Raw genomic sequence first — 22512 nt, forward strand, 5'->3', positions numbered from 1 at the left:
ATTTTTTTTTTAAGTACAGCGCTACATCCTTTCTGTGTTTTCAGAAAGAACTAATTTTAATCTCAAAATATTTTTCAAGTTTCCCTTTGTCCTAAAAGTTGTGCGTGTCGATTGTATAAAAGCTGAATTTCTAACAGTTTGCACTGTTACTTTAGAAGATCTTAAGACAGCATCATGAAACGCCTCCTTTCTTCTACCTCTCCCGCGTGGGGTCCGTGGGACCCCTGCGTGCTGCTCCCCACACAACTCGTGAGAGTCCCGCTGCTGTCGGAGGGGCAGGCTCATTCCCGCAGAGCAAGTCGGCATCTTTCCCCTCGCCTCCTGTGGTCCTCGCCTGAGCTGCATGATCTTGAAGTAGTAGAGGTGACGATCCTGTGTTTGCAATACTTCTATACAGTGGAAGTTTGAGGTATAAAGAAAACAGCACCTTTCTTTTTGAGGCACTGCTTAGTAATGAGTACAAACGCAAGGTAGCACAGATAATATGTGCTCTCCATCACAGAACCATGGGAGGTGTTGGGTTGGAAGGGACCTTAAAGATCATGTAGTTCCAACCCCCCTGCAGTAAGCAGGGACATCTTCAACTAGATCAGGTTGCTCAGATTCAAGCCTGGCCTTGAATGTCTCCAGGGTTGGGACCTCCACCACCTCTCTGGGCAACCTGTGCCAGTGTCTCACCACCCTCATTGTAAAGAACTTCTTCCTAATGTCTAATCTAAACCTACCCTGCTCTAGTTTAAAACCATTGCCCCTCGTCCTGTCGCTACATGCCCTTGCAAACAGCCCCTCCCCATCTCTCCTGGAGACCCCCTTCAGGTACTGGAAGGCTGCTATAAGGTCTCCCCGGGGCCTTCTCTTCTCCAGGCTGAACAACCCCAACTCTCTCAGCCTGTCCTCATAGGAGAGGTGCTCCAGCCCTTGGATTATCTTCGTGGCCCTCCTCTATGGTGTGCTTCTTGCTTTTTTACTGGTTTACCATGATCTCAGAACTGCTCTCTCAGCAACGCGGAATTGATGAGGCTTAGTTTCTCTTTGAAAATTTTGTGATTTAACTGAAAAAGAATATAGTTGCAGGCTACAACCAAAACTAGCAATCCAGCACAGTCAGATTAGAAGCAAATTTAATCTATCCAATAAAAGCAGAAAATCTGAGACTTGTACTATAAAAAGATCTTGTCTGCTACCCTGTTGGAGCCCGTCCTTACCTTTACTGTATCCCAGATTTTTGTCTTTCAGCATATGATAGCCATCTCCTCCAAATAACATATAGGACGGAAGAGTGACGTTATATATTTCATCCATCTGGAGCGGGACGTAGGCTGGGACTCGGCAGGCTGTGCAAAGCACTTCTAAACTAACAACTCTGCTGCCCGAGGCTCTGGAGAGATCGTAGACCACGTGGATGCCTGCAAAAATACACGTTTGAATGTCACTTTACGCAGCACCGCTTGAACATAAGAGGGTTAGAAGCAGCATCCTCCACCAAACTTTCAACAGATTCTTTACGTTAGCTTATGTGACTGAGAGGTTATATTGTTTTGAGTGATAGCAGTTAATGCCCTTTGCACAATAATTAACCTTTATCCAAGCAAATTTATGAGATTCGAGAATTGCTGAAGTACTGTCCCGCCTCAGGTGTTTACCTGATCGTCTGTTCTCATCGCTATTCCACAGAAGGACATTACTGGTCATGGGATTAGGATACTGCAAGATAAAAATACCTTCCCTCATTCCTGCAGACACAGGCTTTCCCATTACACTGTCTATTTGGCTGAAATGACTTCTTTTAATACCAGCCGGCCACCCTAACTGAGCGGCTATTATGGATAATAAGTACTGTCCTGAAAAAAGCAAGCCAGGCCAGGGCTGAACGTTGCGGTTTCTCCTCAGTGTAGAAGTACCGTTTCTCGTTGTGAGCCTTCTTCAGTCAAAGCCTGGGGAGAGTCAGGCCCCCAGGACAGCACTGCCAAGAACTTGCTGATCAGGAAGCCACTAAAGCTCGTCCAAAGCACAGAGGCTCTTCCAGCCCTGGCCCTCTTCCTGCTCTGGATCTTCTGTCCTGAACCCTTTCCAGAGCTACCACTTATCTTTTTTTTTTTTTTTTTTTTCCTGTGAAAAGGCAGCAAGCAGAAGGGCTGCTGCTGCTTTACCTTAGTGGTACCCAACAACCTGGTAACTCACTGGTGAATCGTGTGCAGGACAGGGGTTGTGTCCTTGGCACGTGGAGGTTCTACATCACACGGAGGGGGTAGTGCCCCCATCACCAGGCCGCGTGGCAGGGGAAAAATCCCTCAGCCCCTGCCCTTCAAGCTTAACTTTTCTGCTAAATAAACAATAAAAGCCTCACTGCATCGCAGAGAGACCAGGAATAAACATGACTGTAGCCTAGTACACATCTGGGTAAATACACGGGGGGGGGGGGGCGCGATTCAAGAAATGCGCATGCTTTTAATATTAACTCTCCATCCCTAAAACATTTAGAAATTCACCGGAGCAATTTCATAGCTCATTTGGACTAACTTTAAAACTGTCAGCAATCATAAGACGACGGCGCAAAATGATTTTGACAAAGTGAAATTTGGCAATGATTTGCAGAGACGTCCAGTGCGGGGTTTCAGGTAGGCTGCCAGTGAAGAACGGAAAATGGGAGTTTGTTGTAGCTGTTACTGGGTTACAGCTACCCTCAATTATATCTTCCTGTAGCTAACTGAAGTGTTAAACGGCTGCCATTACGGGTCACCGAGCCAACGGGGAATCCCGCCTCTGCTGAGGGGAGCAGCGGTGGCCTGGGTGTTGCAGCGGCTCAATTAAACACACGCAGGATTAACGGTGTTAGTTGGCTGAGGCACAGGGCTAGCATGGACGGCCAACTAGATTTCCATTCTTAAAAGAGGCTTCCAGGTGTAATACGAACAAGGACAACGGAAGGGATGGCCGGCTTGGAAAACTGAGAAGAAAACGTACCTCCAACCTGCAGCAGCTCTCCGCTTCCTCTTCCGTATCTGTGCACGCTGTGCTCAAAAGCTTCCTTCAGAGTGGAGCCTTTTAACCTTACCAAATCAAAACGACCTCCAAATGGCAAAACAGACAGCAGATCTTCCACAGTAATGCTACCTGGGGGAATGAGACTTCACTTACGTTATTTTTTTTTTTAAAATTTACACTATTATTAACAGCACAACATTGACAAGGAACATGGCAAACACAATTTGAGAAAACGAGGGCCAACAGAGGTGAGGGTCACATCTACCGCCTCAGCCAAAGAACCTGCATCTTTATCAATCAGCAAGTATCACGGCTCATAAATCTGATGGAACTGTATGTATTGCTATTTAAATAACTCTATTAAAAGAGATTACAGACCACTGACCTAAGCTGAAGGAAAACAGATATTCTTACCAAGGCAAATTTTCCAATTGTTTAAGACTTATTGATGTAGACCTACAGAAAAATTTAGCTAAAATGAAAAAAACTGTTTTATGTGATACCAGGAAAATAAGAGCTGTAAAATTTTAGCGTTCAGAAAACCCAGAATTCACTTATTCTACACTTATTCTGCTGGGACCCTTCTTATGAGGGTCCCAGCAAACCAGACCGCATGACCCTCTACAGTAGGGTGGTTAGCCGAAGAAACATCCTCTATCTTTCTTTGTTCCAAGGCAGCAAGGAGAGAGGGAAACGATAAAAAGCGCTGTGTACAAACAACGCTAGTAAATTCTATTAATGTCAGCCTGAGTGCAGTTGGGCTCTAATGATGTATAACCATTTGAGAAAGTTTGAAACCGCTTCCAAACACTGTGCAAATCCCATCAAAACAAGCCCATACCTAACATTGGGTTTGGGCTCGCATCAGAACTCGATTCTTCCTTCTTGATAAAGCTGTCATTCAGCTTGTAATTTTACATACCATTAGTGCTCTGTTCATCAATGGGTGACCGTATCCCACCTCCATTCAGGATGCACATTGATACGTGGTTCCACGACTTTTTATCCGGACGGACGACATTCTCATAAAGCTACAAAAGGAAAACGTTTAAACTGATTTTTAATCTTCACTTAGTCCAGGCTCTGGAAATTTACAGCCAATACGATCTGAGACTGAAAAGAGACAGAAGTGTTTTCTATCTTCTTTCACATTACCTTCTGCCCCACACTAAAATACTGCATTATTAAAAAAACAAAAAGGCAAACACAGTAAAATAAGTATTTTGCTTTGTTAAAATATTTGCCTTTTTCTGTAATGAACTCTTGAACTCTGCCATAGTCTGTGTGTGTATGACATGGCCAGGGCAGGCCAGCTGAACAAAGGAAGGATGATTCTTTGATTCCAGCAGCTGTAATAAAGACAAATGATTTGGGCACATTTGGAGAACTGGGAAGTGAAGAAGAAAGACAGCTGTACCTTAAAAACATGTAGGGGAATATATAAATTAATCTCTTGTTGTATGTTGCAGGGAATTAAGATTTTTCAGCTTCTCTGAGATTGGTTTTTAATATTTGGAATGGTCTTGGCAAAGTAGAACGATGTAGAAGAGCGGAGGCACAGGAAACAGGCATACTAGGTCAGACCCAAAAGTCTACTCTGCACAGCATCATGCCTCCAACAGTGGCAAAACGCTCACAAAATGAACGGACAAGACAACATTTGCTTGCGGCATCTTAAAGAAAAGAAAATGGAGACCAGGGATTTACTCAGTTGCATGAGGATGATAAATCTACAGTGTTAATCCTCAGAAATAAATGAGTAGAACAGGAAAAGGCTGAGAAAAGAAACAAGGGTAATGGAAGGGATGGACTGGTTTCCGTGCAGGAATGACTACGGTTGTGACTCCTCAGTCTCACAAGGAGAGAAATACAGAAAGGACATGACAGAAGTCTATAAAATCAAGACGGGCTTGTGGAGGCTGGGTAGGGATCGGTGTGTTTTCTCATTTCAAGAATGATTCAGAGAGGGGTGACACGGACAGCCACAGACACAGAAAAGTTTCTGAACGTAGAATGATGACGCAGGCTAGGACTGCCTGACCTGGTAAAGAGACAACGTAACAAAAATATTTGAGAAGCCTATGAAATCGTGAGCGGCGTGAAGAGGGTGGATAGGGACCGAGTGTTCCAGTGCAAGGACTACTCCTCGGCCTCCAGCAGGCACCCAGCCAGTGGGCAGCGGGCTGCACACAGACGAAAGAGCAAGGTCTCTGCAGGATGCGCAGGTCAGTGGCGCAACACCCTGCCACCGGCTGTTGTGAAGGCTGACGGCAGTCAAAGGCAGATGGGGCAAGTTCAGGGAAGAGAAGTTCCAGTGGGAGCTAGTAAATACCAAGACACTACTTGTGGTCTAGGAAGTCCCTGAGCTGCAAGTTGCTGGAAGATGGAGGAAGATTTGAGTACAGCGTCTCCACAGCCTTGTCCGCTCTTCCCTCACCATCCTGCCTCAGTCACTCTTGGAGACAAGACATTGGGATGGGGAAGGGATGGTCCTGTCATCTGTTCCAGTTTGGCCACTTCTCAGCTGCATCCCTGTGCCAAGTGTTTGAGGCCTCTGACTTGTAGGTAGATGTGTAAACGCTTTGTGGCTCTAGTTTAGCGATCAAAGTTATTCCCTATGGCCAGATCCATGGGATATTCTTCAGTTCATAACTCATACTTAATGAATGAACAGATTTTTTTTTTCTGATTGCTGATTTCAGTCGGAACTATACCCCCTGATTTACTAATTTGCCTGCAACAGATATCAGGATTAGAAGTCTGTAATTCCTCAGTTCCCCACAGAAGCATTTTTAAATTACACAGAATCACAGAATGGTAGCGGTTGGAAGGGACCTCTGGAGATCATCTGTCCAACCCCCCTGCCAGAGCAGGGTCACCTAGAGCAGGTTGCACAGGTGCAATCGTGGTGCTACACTTGCTGCTCTCCAGTCCCGAGCACAGAGGCAGTTTAAAACAAAAGCTCACATGCTGATGTTAGCCATTTCACAGCCATTTCACATTTGAGTTCCTTTAAGGTTCTTTGTAGAATGCCATCTGGGTCTGTCAACCTTTTTTTCTGAGATTTTGGGCTACTCTGGAGAGAAGCAGCACTGAACTAAATGGACATCTGTTTTGACCCAGTACAACCGTTCAATCAATCCTTCACGCTTTTCAATCTCCGGATTTCCCAGGACAGCTCTAAATATTCAAGCCCATGGCACAGACAGGTCTGTTTTTACCTTCATACCCCTGTATGCCTGGCACCAGACGGAAAGCAAGTGTAGAACGGGTAATGCAAAGGCCATGAAGGACAATCCATGTATCTCCTCATGACTGCAGACAGATAGTTGTCTAGAGACACCAATTTAACTAAAGTACATTTTGATCTCCCCTGACAAAATGTATAGGAAGAGAATCCACAGACTTCTGAAAGCTTAAAGTTACTTTCTTGCATCTTAAAAAATGCCAAAGCATTTGATCACATTTTTCAAATAAAAATATAAAAACGCCTAGCAGGAAGAAAAAAGCAAGGTGGAACTGTTTTGGTGGAACTGTATGCGGAATTCCCAAATCTTAATCTAATTTGGAAATTAGCCCATGTACTAAGAATTATTTTAAGGATTACAATAAAAGCAATCAAATGGCCTGGATGACCAGCTTTGGGGAAATATCTAAATGAAAACTCATGGCTCCTAATTGGCTCCTGACTTTACGGCAGTGCTCATTTTCTGCAGTCATGTTAGTGAACGTTTTCCCCTGGAGCACCCAAAGGAAATGGTGCTGCTGTGGGAGAGCGAAACAACCAAAACCAGCTAGTTTAAAAACTGGAAGTGACTTCTCATAAAAAGACCTTCTGGTGTTACGGGACTGTTAAAGCTCAGGGATATCCATCAGGATGCAGCAGGGGCCAGTGACTCCCTCTGGGCTGGGATGCTGTGGACTTTTCTCTCTTCTGGGCCCGGCTGTGAGTGTGGCCTTTCCCCCTCCTTTGCTTCAGCTGGCACCTTTTGGTCTCTTTGAGGGGACAATTCATAGCAGTAACTCGTCAGAAAACTAGACAGAATTTTTTTTTCTGGGCTAGTGCATTAAAAAAGGACGAGCAGAACCCAGTGGGTAAAAACGGGGCAGAAGGTAAGTGCTGTGAGCAGGAGATGGGTAGCAGGATGGGAGAGGAGCGGGGGAGACGAGCTCTCCTCCTTGCTTGAGGAATGGGCTCCTAGATCAGACCGCCGTGTCTCTTCAAACCACAGCCCCAGAGCCGGCTGCGAACAAGCTGGTCTCTGTATGAGGATGTACACATAGAAGAAACCGCTCCTTACTCTATACAGTAAGATTAATTATAACCTTTCTTCTGCCATATCTTTCTAGGGACGCTCTAGATGTTATGGTGTTGGAAAGCAGAACACAGCCCGTGCGCTGATAGTTCAGAGCCTGGGAGCGTTTCATCTGATAGCTCTAAAGTAACGCTTAGATGGGATTGCCACCTGCTGTGGCAACGTCTTACCGCGGCATCACAAAGCAAATTTCCCATGTTACATTCTTGGAAACGGCACGCTTGGTTTGTACCGTTCAGGTAAACACTAGTTTTTCCAATCTCTTCCGAATAATTCCCCAGGTCTTTCCTCCATTTTTCCACTTCTTCTTTAATGTGCTCATCTGTAAAGCAGTATGAAAAGTGTAAAATAAGCATCACACGTATCTCGTATTAGTGACGCTTCAGTGAATACAAAGCTTAGGAAAAAAACCTGCTCTTCATGATTCGAAAGCATTACACTTTCCCTAAGGGCTCTTCAAGCAACATGACATCTACACTCAACTCAAACAAAGCCTGTAAGGGGAGCAGGCAGGACAGGACAATCAAGTGAACAAGCTATTCCTGTGCCACAGCAAGCTCATCTCCCCTATAAGACTTAAAAATATATTCGCCCAGTCCTGTTCCAACCTCTGACCGAAGGGGTTTCTAGCACCTACCTCTACAGGTGAGAAAATTTTTAATATACAAGTGAGCTTGGTCTTTATTTGACATCGTACCTTTTTTTTTTTTTCTCCCCAATTATAACTTCCTCCCCTTGAACATAGTGCTAAAAGGAATACTAGCTCAAATACTAATGTCAAGGAATAAACCCTTTATAGAAATTAATTCTCTATGCACATCTGTCTGCCAGGTGCAAATCGAATTCTGTCAGAAAAAAAAAAACAGATACAAAGATACTTATATATGCAGACTGGTAATGTCACAACTGTTTTATATTAGCTATTAGTTTTAAGCAGTTTGCCACGTAACTGTCAGCAACAGCGACATTTATAAAATACAAGCGCCTATGTATCTGAATTTTTACTTTTACTGACATCAGATAGAGAATGTAAAGTCTCTTTACATCATCTCATTACATTAATAGATCACTGAGAATAACACAGTAAATAATATCTATGAACATAACATTTTTAAAGGATTTATTTTACAAATACTCTGCTAGAACCTAGAAAGTCTGGTAAAAGCTCAGAGCTTCATACAGCAAAACACCGGACAAGAAACAAAGACCAGAGAAACAGCCCCGGGTAATTACAAAGCTGACAAAAAGCAGGTAAGAGAGCTCAGAGTTATGAACAGAGAGCAACAGAGAGACTCTCCTCCCATTCTTTAAATGTTTCAGAACTGAAACACTGAACACGCTCAGCACTGAAAACAAGAAGCCATGGGGTTTGTCTACTATATTTGCACATTGACAGAGTATTCCATTTTTTTTCTGGAACATTTCCACTTTCCTATATTGCTCTAAACTCTGTTCTGAAGAACCCAGCCCCTGGCAAAACGGTGTAAATTAGTCCTCATAATCTTTTCAATGATAATTACCGGGCTAGCTAAAACGGGCTCTGCTAAATGGTAAGGTAGTGTATCACCTCAGCTCCTACAAAAGGACGTCCAGTGATTTTAAACAGACAAAAAACATACACTGAATTTGTGCATATTCAAAGGCCACTGTTCAGAAAGAGAAACAGGCAAATGGGTACGACTATAACACAGCCTGAATCCTACGCAGAAGAGAACTGCAAGCCCAGGAAGAAAGCTGAATTCTTCTGCGCCGTTGTACCGCGTCTTTAACGTAATGACACTCGAATGGTAGCGGCGTGCTGCAGGCACGTTCAACGGTCTGGTCCACGTACCTTCAGGAACACTGCTGTCCAGCAGAATGGGGTTTCCGACTGCTTCCACCACATTTCCGTTCTTGTCAAAGGTAACGTTTAAGTAACCGAGATATTTTCCATAAGCGTAAGCCTGTACAACTGGCACCTTCCTCCCATCGTCGGAGTCAACCATGTGTGGATAGGAGCCGCTTGGCTTTTCAGTAGAGGGTGGGGTGCCTGGACGAAACAAGCGTGTAAAGTGGGTCTTCAGCTCACGTGGCCTTCAAGGAATTATTAGAATGACACTTAAATGTTTCTCAGCCTTATAAAAAACCCAAATAGGATACTAAGCAGAAACAACGATGAATGCATTGGATGACAAGCACGCATTTGACTGACCAGTTATGTTATTTCATAAAAGACGATGTTGTTTTCAGGACATGAGCTCTAATAACTGCCACAGTGTTTTTTAAGTTGTGACAGCACACTCCTCCATGACATCATGTCACAGTAACAACAAAGGAACTTTTCATTCCGATTATTTCAACCTAAACCTCTCAGTAATAATGCACACATACCAGCCTCTGACTGAAAAGTTTATTGTTAAGCCTTCACGCAACATTATTCTGCATCAGCTAGAAAATGAGAATGTTAGTAAAACATACATAGGACTTCTTGATATAAGAGAGTCTAAACTATTTTTATTGATAATATGCAGTCAGATTACCTACAGAATACAAGCAGTTCCATCAATTTGTGCATACACCCAACTGATTTTTTTTAACTATAGCAAACTTAGCCTCCAAAATTTCAGACAGGCTGCAAACCCTCTGCAACAGCAAACTTCATCAGCATTTTTGTTATGTGGCCACGGATGTAAAACTCTTACCAACCTGCAAAGTTTGAAGGGTGATTAGACGCAGGACTTGGAAACAGACAGATTAAAGCACCGCAGTTACAGAGAACAGAGATCTCAGCTCAAACGGCTCAGGCTGCCACAGGATGTAGAAACCATGCAGGGGAGGAAAGCGGCCAAGAAAACTACGCAGCACAGGTCTTGTCTCAAGGGTACCAGCCTTCTCCCTGTCTCCTTGACAATCTTATCTGAGTCGTATCACTCCCCCGTTATTCCCGTCAGTATTCCTGCCCCACCGTCAGCAAAGACCAAGGTCGGGCAGCTCTGAGAGGCATCACGTGCTGCCTCCCACTGCAGAGACACCTCTAAGCCTACTGCTCACTCCTGTCCCAAAGCCGGCGGCATTTCCCATCTCCATGTGGGCGAGAGCCGGGGTGCCGGCAGGGCAGGGGCATGGGGGAGCAGGCACAGAAGACATGGATCCAGAGGAAAGCAGGCTCTTCACATCCCCTGCTCACAGAACAACTGGTTTCCTTCCATTTATAGTTGTTTCCATAATATGAAATCCTGGGATAAGCAACATGACAAATGTTCCTCCTAGAACTCCCAACATGATTCATATTTATCTCTGATCCCTTCTCTTCTCCAAGGAGAACAGCTGTAACAAACTACAAGATGAGCTAAATTTACCAGAGAACTAGTGTTTCTACTTTCAGCCTGGCCGACAGAGTTAGTTTCTTCGTGGTGCCTCTTCACTATTTGATTTATTTTGGGAAGAATTTAGGAAACCCTGGAGCTAATGAGAACCCTGCAGGATTTGTGCATGTAAGAGTGGCTTTGAGTTTTTTTGGAACTGAAAAAGGAATCAGTTTTGATCCCTTGCCCTTGTGCAGTCCTCAAATGAACAGGGCATTAGCAAGAGAAAGCCATGATTTCTGGTCATCGTTTTAGTATACATCAGCTGTGTGAGATTAAGTGGTTTTCCAGAGCCTTGCTCATTTCTTGCTTTTTGAAGAGAGACTTTCTGATACTAATACTTTCTTGCAGCATTAATTACCACTACAACATTGTTCTGTTGTAAGACAGATGTGAAATGAAATGAAATGAAATGAAATGAAATGAAATGAAATGAAATGAAATGAAATGAAATGAAATGAAAAGACTTTTCAGTGCATCTTATCCTCAAAGAAAACAGCACTAAGAATTCATGCACACATCTCAGTCCCAGTGTGAGATGCAATGCTGTTTCGTTACAAATGCACAAATTCATACGGGGTAACTGAAGAATTTGCAACACCTCCCTATTTTCTTACCTTGTTGTAGCCAACACACTACGTTCTCAGAACGTCCTTTCTGAAGAAAACCAGAAATTAAAATGCTCTAGCCTAAAATTACCATTACTGTTTGAAGCAGTTCTACAAACCCAAAGCACGCCTGAATAAGTCAAGACAGCGTTTGCCACATAATCTGTGGATAAACCGGAGATCTGCAAACGTCTTAGATGAAAGGTTGGACTAGTCCAAGATTAGGCCCTTATATTAAGATATCTCTATGGAGGTGTCCGCATGGGCAATATGTCTCTCAGCTCTCGCGACAGCCAGGGATTCAGCTGGTACGTCTCCACTTGGACTGAGCTGAAATATTCTCCCAAATTCTGCTGACAGTTATTGATTACATCTCTTGACTTAAATGAGAGCTTATAGGCTTAATGTATAGGCATCGACACACAGACAGAGACATTTAAAATCAGATGTTCCACTCTGCAGTCAAATCACCTCTACAGAGGTGGCTATTGCATTGTGTTGGCTAATGGCTTTGACTCAGAGGGGAATGGTTGACAAATGCACTGATGGTGCTCCTCGACAGATTAGCTAATGCTTCTCAGCACTTGGAATAAAAACTACAGACTCAGACCACTTCTGTCAAAAACCATATTTTGACTAAATAAGTGGATACATATTTCTTGGTGTATCTCCCCCAGATACTTCTTCTTATTTTTCTCACTTCTCTCCACCGTTAATAAAAAAGACAGACTTGTTTTATTAAAACAGTAAAGCCCTTGGAAAAGGGACCAGAACCCACTCCCAGCGGAGGTCTTTAACCTGAAGGCTGCAGAGTCCCATCCTATGTGGTTTCTCTGGCCTTGTGAATCTTGAACAGCTTCAAATGGGGAGAGACAGAACAGCTTGGCCCAGTCTAGTCTTGTCTCTGGGATGACAAGAGATGTGCACATGAACTCTTACAGCCCTAGATAGGATATGAAGTCAGATATCTCAACTCCTGGAGCACTTCAGATCACGATTCCAAATTGCAAACAGTGGCACCTCTTTGGACCGCACCCAATGGCTACCACTTCGAGGCACAAACTCTCTACAGGCATTGGCCAACAAGGCTGTGCAAAAGAATCTGCATTCCACTGTGTAAACCCACGATGAGTGCACACTTTGAATACTGCGTGCAGCCTTGGTTTTCCCATCACAAAAAATAATACAATAAAACTGCTGAAAAATGCCACCAGTGGGCAGCGGGCTGCACACAGACGAAAGAGCAAGGTCTCTGCAGGATGCACAGGTCAGTGGTGCAACACCCTGCCACCAGCTGTTGTGAAGGCTGACGGGCAGTCAAAGGGAGATGGGGCAAGTTCAGGGAAGAGAAGTTCCAGCGGGAGCTAGTAAATACCAAGACACAGTTTGTGGCGTGGGGAGTCCCTGAGCTAGAAGCTGCTGGGAGATGGGGGAAGATGTGTGTACAGCGTCTCCACAGCCTTGTCCACTCTTCCCTCACCATTCCGTCTTGGTCACTCTTGGAGACAAGACGTTGGGATGGATGGTCCTGTCATCTGTTCCAGTTTGGCCACTTCTCTGCTGCATCCCTGTGCTAAGTGTTTGAGGCCTCTGACTTGTAGGTAGATGTGTAAAATGCTGTGTGGCTCCAGCTTAGTGATCAAAGCTATTCCCTGAGGCTAAATTCAAGAGATACTCCAAATTGTTTAATGTATGACGGTAGCATGCAATTGTTTCTCCTTAACAAGCGGGATAGTAAAAGGTGAGAGCTTGGATGAGACATAAAAGGCATGAGAAAGTGACAGGAGATGAGTAGGGAGAGGAGAGGATGAAACAGACAGTGCAAAACATTTAAGTGGTAAAGTTCCTTGGGTACATGGTGCTATCTCTATGACTCGGGCACAAGGGAAATTTTGCTGAAAATTACAGAAAGTTCCTGTTATATTCTCAATGAGTTAATTAAGTTTCTGCTAAATATAATGAGCTATCTTTGATGGTTTAAAAAAAAACAGCCTTTCTTTTACTTGTGCCCCTACTCACTGGCACAGGGAAGGCAGCAGCACTGGAGAAGCTGCTGATGGCAGGTTTTGCTTAAAGTAACATTGCTGCGGAAGGAATCAAATCAACAGTGTTTATCTCTGGAATTATGTCTACCTCTAGGGAAAAGAAGACTAAAGTCAGAGATTCAGAGAGGGACTGAAAAAGACATAGGAAACGTGGGAGAAGTTTTTTAATGGCAGGGCTAATGGAGAGCTATGAATACAGAATCAGATTCTATAGAAAATCAATATGTGATCACTTTTGAAACACTGTATGATTGATTTTTTTGGTTAAGTCACACACAAGTTTAAATGTAAACATCTTTTTTCATAGAATCAAAGAATCATAGAATGGTTAGAGTTGGAAGGGACCTTCAAGATCATCTAGTACCAACCCCCTGCCATGGGCAGGGACACCTCCCACTAGACCAGGCTGCCCAAAGCCCCATCCAGCCTGGCCTTGAACACTTCCAGGGATGGGGCATCCACGGCTTCTCTGGGCAACCTGTTCCAGTGCCTCACCACCCTCACAGGAAAGAATTTCTTCCTAATGTCTAATCAAAATCTCCCCTCTTTCAGTTTAAAACTGTTGCCCTTCGTCCTGTTGCTACCCATGTGTGAGCTCGAAACAGGTACAATATATTTGGCAGTAATTGATGGATATGACTACCTTTGTTCCTCTGTCCCACTTTGTATAGGTCACCTTGAACATCCACAGCATCAAGGAACCTTTCAGTGACTTAGGGCACTTCTTGCTCACAGACTGTTTTAGTTTCTTCCACGGAAGTTATGGATAGGTACCAGCTATGAATCTGGCCCAGTACAGCCAGCAGTAAACTATATTTGTGAAAGTTCTCCAAGTTTAAAGAAAAACAGTTCCAGCTTTGCTCTAGAAGCAACATGGTAGTAAGAAGTAAAATACCTGTATAGAGAAATGTGTTTGTATGTCCTCCAATTACAACATCCACTCCTTTCACTTTTTGGGCAATATTTTTGTCCACAGTGAAACCAGAATGTCCTAGTGCAATTATTTTGTTCACTCCCATAGCTGTAAGTTTATTCACTTGTAGTTGCAATGCTTCAATTTCATCTTCAAAGATTACATCCTCCCCTTAAAAAAAAACAAACAAAAAAAGGAACAAATGTGAATATATTTACAAAGTACCTTAATTATAGTTTAAAAAAAAAAAAGTAGTTGATATCGGATACTGTTTTGTATAATTAATGGAACTTTGAAAGTCAGTGGCTTTCAAATGCCCCCAGTTGGTTCAAGCTCCTGATCTGACGTGATGTTTTCCAGTCTCTCAGGAGCACCCGAGTGCTTAGAGTAATACGTCAGTAAGTGTTTCAGTATAAACACTTGTATTGTACCACTAAGCTTTTTTCTTCCCAAATTATATTCCTTTGAGACCTTCTATCTTCTCCAGAGTGAAGTTAATCTCTCTCTTTTTACTCCATACTCATCTCGTTCTCCATCCCCCTCAGAAGGCTTTAAACAGTCGCTACTTCGAAGTCCTGCACTAAACTCTGAATTGCCTTTTTACACAAGTTATCTCACCTAATGTAAACCACTCTTACTAATACCAATACAGCACAGCACACAATTGAGCTACCACCCTGAAACGAGAACATAAAGAACGGAAAGTCTGGAAAGGAGAAACCTTTTCCGGACCACAATGTTGGGAAACTCACAATCTTTCTGCAAGGTTTCTGTGCCCGCTGAAATTATTCTAACATGACAAACAGTTACAAGAGCGCTAGACAAACATGCACTTTTATCCTGGGCACAGTGTCCTGGGTTGCGCAAAAAGACTTCCTATGTAAGAAGATAATTTCTTTGACAAAGTTTTAAGAACAGAGTTTAAGAACAGAGTCAGCAAACTGTTATCCTAAACTTTCCGGTGAAGACAACCGAGCAACATTTCTACCAATTTCCCCTCTACCTAATGCCTCTCCTTCCTGCAGAGTTTTTTGATAAAACCATTTTGAAATATGCCTTTAATGTCAGAAGATTTACATTATTTCATAACAAAGGGAGGAGTGAAACGAATTCACAATCCACTGCAAAATGTCTCAGGAAATGAAGAGGAAGCTGCTACAATGGAAGATATAAAAGAGGGTTACACAAATTGGTTCACCACCACACCCATTGAATAGTTCTGTTACTGCCAGAGGGAATCTCTGCACTGCACATTGCAGAGCGAATTGTGCAGCGCATCCCCCACGTTTTCTTCCTGTGGACCTCTTCTTGGAATCAAAGAGTCATAAGTTAATTGAGGTTGGAAAGGACCTCCGGGGGCCACCTAGTCCAAAACCCACTCAAAGCAGGAACTCAAAGCCAGATGAGGCTGCTCAGGGTCTTGTCTGAGCAAGCTGAAATTCCACAACCTCGCTGGGCAACCTGTTTTGTGACTTAACCGCTCTTACCATGACAAATTTTTTCCTTACGTCCCACCATAATTTCCTGTGGTACTACTTGAGTCCATTGTTTCTTGTCTTTTCTCGGTGCCCCTCCGGGAAGAGTCTGTCCCTGTCTTCTCTATACTTCCACTGTCCCCTTAGGACAGTGGAAGACTGCACTTAGCTCCCCCTTAGCCTCCCTTCTCCAGGCTGAACCGGCTTCAGCACCTCTTTGTACATCCTTGTCTTGACAGAAGCTGGGCCTCATGCAGAGCTACTGGCAAAAGGGGAAGTCTGAGAAATGCTCCTTGAGTGTAGGCCCTTCACGTGCTCATCTCATCATCCATGGACCACCTAAAACAGCCATGCACACCACGGTGTGGGGACCAGTTCTGTAAAGAGAGCTGAGGTCTCTGAACAAGGAGCAAACGTGAACTGCTGACTATCTGTGCTAGCACGCAGTTGCCTGCAGGCTAACTTCTCCCATGGCATGCAGCCAGGTGGTCCAAGCTCTCCCCATCAGCACCAGCTCTGTTACCCCTCTACGCCACTGCAGCCTACAACGCACCATGCACCAAAGACATACTATTATTAATCTTCAAACCATACTAAAACAAACAAACCTACTTTCAGAATGAGGGGAAAAATGAGGCCTGTCCCATGCCAGTAAGTCCATCTTTCTCCCAGGACTGTTATGGCGGCAGGGCACTGGCAGCCACCAGCGCTGGGACAAGCAGTGGCAATGTCAACCCACCCACCCATCCACTGCCTGCTGTAGAAAGGGATTCCTGCTTGGGGGCTGCAGGGGCTCCTTGTGCTCCCCCTCTCCGTGACCCTGCCATGGCATCTCACACAGCTTCGTACCCTAGTCAACTCAGCACTTCGACTAACTGAGCTGAAATGGGCCAGCAGGTTCAGAAGTTACACAGCAGGGCACTGTAAGAGGAATTACACAGCGTTCATTTCTCTAAGAAACCAGGCAAAAAGCAATAAACCGCTTAGCATTCAACTGTATGTTTTTCAAAACAATATGAATTAAAATCAAGTGCTTATTTAAGAGTTAGTTATTGCCCATGTCAGTATTTCACTTCTCTTTCAAGGCACTAAACTCATGTGACATCCTCTTCTCTTTTCAGATGGGGTAGGGTTTCAGATAAAACATCCAATCTGTGCTATAAACGAACAAGCAAAAAGAACTGGCTGCATGTGAAAAATATTACGCAAGACAGCCAAAATAAAGTGGAATAAATGGAATTTAAAATTCCATTTTAGAAAACTCTGCCAAGCTGATAGTTTTGTAAATATTTTGCTGCCTGTGGGGTTACAGAGTAAGGAGCTTTGGGTTTCCACCTTATACAAAAAGACAGTGGGCAAAATGACATACATTATTTCACAGCACCGAATGTGTATGTAGTACCTCTCAGGACAGATAAAGACATTAACTATTTTGTGGGGTTTACAACATCGCTGCAGAAGCAAGTGAGCTGGTACCATCCAATACTAGAAAGATGATCTTGGGGTTACCAGTGCGAAGCAAATACATAGACAACTCTGTCTGTGTGCCAAGTTATGAACAACTCTTGTACAATGTGGAAAAACTGGCTGGGCATTCAGCTGAGATAGCTGTATACAGCAAAACGGAGGAGAATTTTCAAAGAACTGCCAGTTGGCTGTCATCTATAAATTGTGCTAAGAGTTCCCCATCCCTATGGTTTCCAAACAGTAACATTAACAGTACCTTCAGCAGAGATTAATTGTTCCTTCACAATGGAAACACTGAGATTTAAAGACTCTGTTCAAGTATGTTGATAGCTGTTTTAAGCAGATTATGAAAAGTACAAGTTGTAATTTCATAATTCTGTGCAAGTTATTGAGGTTTAACAACAGAAGAAATCACACTCACAAAATATTTCCACAGAAAGCAGTCATGTAGGAATTCACATGTTTCAGCATTTTCAAGCTTCCTATTTGCCCTGAGAATGCCCTAAGAGCGTACAGCATGCCAAAGCAATTGCTGCAGACTCTGAGAACACCGAATCATCTGGAAGAAGTGTGTAGAGATAAGCAAAGTGCTGAATTCACAACGTATCTTATTAATTGAATTAAGGAATTAGGCTGATAATTATTTTGCCACCAACCCACTTCTGCCATGATTTTATCAGTCTGAAGGATTGCATAGTCACTGAGTCATATTAACATATCCTGAATTCACATTTTCAAAGCTTCCAAGTGTTCCTCCACAGACTGAGAAGGCAAAGGGGAAAATTATAAAAATTCTGAACACTATAAATGTTACTGTTAGAATTTGCCCTGCTTGTTACTCAATTACACTGTGGGATATACTTAGCTTAGGGCTGCTTCAGCTCCATCTATGGAGCTAACAAGCCTTCCCTTTTAACGCTGTTTTTTTCTAGTTGTGGCCTCTGTTATAATGTCTCAGCACACCAAGGCATTCAATAGGATGTCTAGACGTTACTGGAACTGTATTTAAATGCTTCAGAGAATCACTAAAACACCATCTGGATTTTCCTCCAGTATATTTATTTGCAAGAAAATTAATTTGATGACTTCACTGCACCAACACAGTTGTTTGGAAGAAGAGCTGAGATCTATTTCATTAATCCTTAATGAAGCACACTATTGGCTGTCTGTCCATTTTTCAGATTTAGCGTGATGTCAGATGGTATCTACCCTCATGCCCTCAAGCACAGGTGAAATTCTATTGCCTACACAAAATACAGATCGATTTTCATTTTTGTTGGGGGGGAAAAAAAAAGGACACCAAAAACACATCACTGTAAACTAGAAGTGAGATACAGAAGTCTGTTCTGACCTCAGATGTCCACTTCCTGATAGTTTAAACATACAGCATAGGAATTAAAGAGCACAGAAGGAACAGGTTTATATTCTAATACTTCCCCAAAGTATTGAATATTGCTTTTCTCCAGAAAGCTATGCGTTACTTCTATATTAATAAGCAATGGAAAAAGAAGTAATAATATGAAGTCCTTTTTCATTGTAGAAAATGTTTTAAACCGGTGCTTAGGGCATCCCTACTGCACAAACCAGGGAAGAAAGTCTGATTTTGTCAGAGAGGGGCTGAGCTTTGTGCAGGCAGTGACTCAGATCTCCTGCCGCTGATTCGAATGTGTTTCTCATTCCAGTAGACCATTTTATTTTACTAAAAAAAATATCCTCAACAAACCAAAACCCCTTAAATGTTGGAAAAAATAGAAATTGAGAAGTCTTTTTCCTCATCAATTCTAATTTTACTCATGAATGAAGCAATTGTGGTAAAAGCTGAATGGGTGTTCCTTCTGTAGTCCGATCTCTGGAAATATTTGAGAGGCTAAAAACATCTTGGGCAACTTCTGCTTCAAAAACACACATCAAGCTCTCTTTGCTTTTACTAGGGCTTGAGCATGGAGGCATCCAAGTGCAAAATTTCAACACCCAGAAAAATGTCTTGGTTTGAACACGTTTCACTCTCGAGACAAGCTGTATTCATGTTTTAACATTTGTTTAAATAGATAAATAACAATAAAATATAAAAGAATACAAATTTTAAAACCCAAACAACAATAAAACCACCAAACGTTCCCCCCAGCTCTCCTGCAATCTCATGACCTTCTTATATTCTTAGATAATTCAGTGATGCTAAGTAATTCAGGTCTGTATGAAAATGGCTTTTCATGTTAAGAAGCCTTCTCCGGTTTAAAAACCAGTCAGTTACAAAGTTGAATAACACAAGTTAATACTGATAAAGCAACAAACTTCTCACTTTTCAGCTGAAAACATTCATCTTTGGACTCAAACAAGCGGGCAAGTAACAAAATAGTAACAAAGGTTATAAACTTATATACTAAAGAAAACATACCTGGCTGTGAAAGAAAAGAAGTTTCCTTTGTAGTGTAGCCAACAATTCCTACTGATTCTGAGTCAAAACGTACGATTTTAAAAGGATTAACGTATTTCATCATTTTGTTCCCTAGTGGGGTTTTCCCCTTAATGTTTGCACTCAGGATTGTAAAATTAGCATTTTCAAGAAGAGGATCCAACAATCCGCTCACACCTTCATCAAACTCATGGTTCCCCAAAGCCTGTGAAAAGCAAGAAGAAAATATAAGACCCTACCTCCAATATTCAGTCTAAATACTCGCATAAATTATATACAAGGTATGTTTGGGAAAACAAAATCTATCTTGTAGGGAAGAAAACCTTATCCTGTCTAAAACAGCACATTCCTGTTTCTCACAAACACAAAAATTGAGGGTTTTTTTTAGGTTTAGGTTTTTGCTTTTCAGACACTTCTAATCATATACGAGATTAAAATCCACTGTTTTTTCATCCTGTAACTGCAAGAGGACTAAAAATAACCACAAAGGAAAAGATGTATTTTGTGTACGGAAAACACATAGTTTAAAAAAAATACTGAAGAAAATGTTAAATGCCAATGCCAATAATTGTTATCTTTAAATAAAACATGCATTTTAAGGGCCTGTGCTTGGACTACAGATTTTTTTAAAACATATTTAATTCACATTTACTAAGAGTTCTTGCGTGCTTTAACATGTAACAAGAAAATATCATTTTCTAGCCATCGTCAATACCATTACCTAGCAGAAGCTCTAACGTTTATCAACTAGGGAGACCCTCCACAGACAATCCACAGTAGGTGTGCGCGCACACAGGCAGGTGTGTGCGTAGCACTGCGAAGCGCTAAGGCTATCAGGAGCAGTCCAGTTTATTTATTCGCGAGGTCATACCAACAAGATGAGAATGCTTAGTTGTTCTAGGTGGGTTAAGCAGAGAAAAATAGACTTAACCTTAAAGGACCACGGAACTCACTCCTACCCGCCCCTTTTTCGTGATCAGCCTCAGCTGCCACATGCCTGTGCCTGCAAGTTTGGCAAGAGCCAGCAAAACCTCTGTAGACGGCAACTTTGCAGAAGCACAATATACGCAAGAACCTCACGGCATATTTAGGTGTTAGGGGAGGAAATGATATAGCTGTAGACACGTGGTAATAGTGTAACTTGGTACAAGTTTTTGGGTGGCAAGTGGAGCAGAGCATGAAAGGAGCGCTAAAGCCAACGGACCAACTCTTCCAGCCAAAACTGTGCTCATAAATTCATTCTGAAGATTAAGTGGGGAAAGGCACATTCATCATCTAAAAAGACTTATATACGTCTCTGCTTCACTTAGATAAACAACCCCTATGTGTTTGTTCCAACTTTTATTCCCCAAACAGATTATGTTAACCCTGATCACGTTCCAACCCAAGCAGGACCCTGAAGCCACTACGGACATGGAAGCTCAGTATTTCAGTCAACTGACTGGCAGTGTCTTTCTTTTGGGGGAGACAAAGATTCCTGACTCCTCAGAAACCCACAGGCAGGTAGTCAATGGCCCTGTGGAAAAATCAAGATATCAGCAGTAACTTGCATTGGCAACTGACTGCTCCTGCTGACGCTAGTGAGAACACCACTCACACCCCAGGGAAGGAGCCAAATTGTTGGCATGCTGCTGCAGCACTTTTCCAAAAGAACTGAGGATTATCTTTAAGAAAATCCTGACTTGGGAAGACACAATGCACTCCAACCATATCCCATTTCTAACTGTATTCTAACTGCAATCGAATTTGCTGTAAGAAAAAATAAAAATAATATTATTATTATTATTATTATTATTATTATTATTATTATTATTATTATTATTATTATTATTATTATTAATAATAATAATAATAATAATAAAGAATAACACTCTAAGGAAACTCCCGACTGATGTTCTGAAAAGACATCCATGGACTGGTAGAGCATCTCAGAATGGTAACAAGCTATTTCCTTTTTGGCTCATGCATATGCCTTCTACTCCTCCTAACTATGCAATTAAAACTACCCCAAAAAAAGGTTGCAAATGAAATAAGAATTTGAATTGGATGTAACTGCCATTAGCTTGTTGTGAAAAAAACCAACAACCAACTAACCAACCACTTATGAAACCTTGTTTCTCTTGGCTTTGTATCTTGTATTTGGATTATTTCATGTCCATCAGGACACAAGCTTTGATCAAAATTTTTCCCATGGTGCGGGTGGTTATAAAGTCTCTTGGTCATGAGAAATCACTGGTGGCTAATAATAGTTTTATTTTTGATGCAGCTCCTCCTCTGGGGAGGAGGATGTGGATCGTTTTGGGTTCCTGTACTTTCCCTAACTACCCTTACACCCAGAGCTTCTAGGACTCTGTACCTATGCAATATCCCTTCACCAAATCTGAATCCACTGGCCAACATAAGTGTAAGTCACAAGGGGGAATAAACAGAAATGTTCAGGCACGCAGCACGTGATCATATAATCCTCCTTTTCACAAGAAACCAGGCTAAAAATATTTCAAAATCAGGATACAAATTAACAGAAGGATGCAACTTAGAAGTAAAGCTAGAAGACTTCTATCACCCCTCTAATTACTGCCTTTGCGATACTTAATTTGGATTCTGGTGTTAATTACACCAAAAAGAAAGGCTAGTGTCAAGAAAATTTGGAAGGCAATACCTAGCTAAACAGGAGAAAAAAGGCCTGAGGTGATAACAGGCATAAATGAGAAAAGGGCAAACTTAAGAAAGGAAATTTGTCCTATTTGTGAAACAAACCTCTAATGCTGACAGCTAAATCCTCCTGTGGCTCCTGCCCCCATCCTGTAAAAACTTCTATGAGTCATGTTCCCTCCTTCATCCTGTTTGTAATCCTACTCCTGTATCTCACTTCTAACCATTTTGGTAATACCCACCCCTTCTGTTAGGGATGTGACTTCCCAAATTTTGCTTAAAGAAACACTAGCT

The 22512-nt window shown here is 42.4% G+C and overlaps 1 protein-coding gene across 4 annotated transcripts in view; it reads right to left on the minus strand.

The window, feature by feature from the left end:
- The window catches only part of NT5E (5'-nucleotidase ecto), a 29301-nt gene that overhangs the window by 3048 nt on the left and 3741 nt on the right, over nucleotides 1-22512 (minus strand). For all 4 annotated transcript variants that reach the window (XM_063330051.1, XM_063330050.1, XM_063330054.1 and 1 more), the window contains 7 exons: nucleotides 19549-19771; nucleotides 14194-14382; nucleotides 9133-9330; nucleotides 7472-7623; nucleotides 3908-4016; nucleotides 2965-3114; nucleotides 1206-1406 (listed from right to left, as the gene is read on the minus strand). In XM_063330051.1, coding sequence (XP_063186121.1) covers nucleotides 1206-1406; nucleotides 2965-3114; nucleotides 3908-4016; nucleotides 7472-7623; nucleotides 9133-9330; nucleotides 14194-14382; nucleotides 19549-19771 — 1222 coding nt within the window. The remainder of the gene's footprint in view (nucleotides 1-1205; nucleotides 1407-2964; nucleotides 3115-3907; nucleotides 4017-7471; nucleotides 7624-9132; nucleotides 9331-14193; nucleotides 14383-19548; nucleotides 19772-22512) is intronic.

The sequence above is a fragment of the Chroicocephalus ridibundus genome, chromosome 3, assembly GCF_963924245.1.
Source record: "Chroicocephalus ridibundus chromosome 3, bChrRid1.1, whole genome shotgun sequence".
Taxonomy (NCBI): Eukaryota; Metazoa; Chordata; class Aves; order Charadriiformes; family Laridae; genus Chroicocephalus; species Chroicocephalus ridibundus.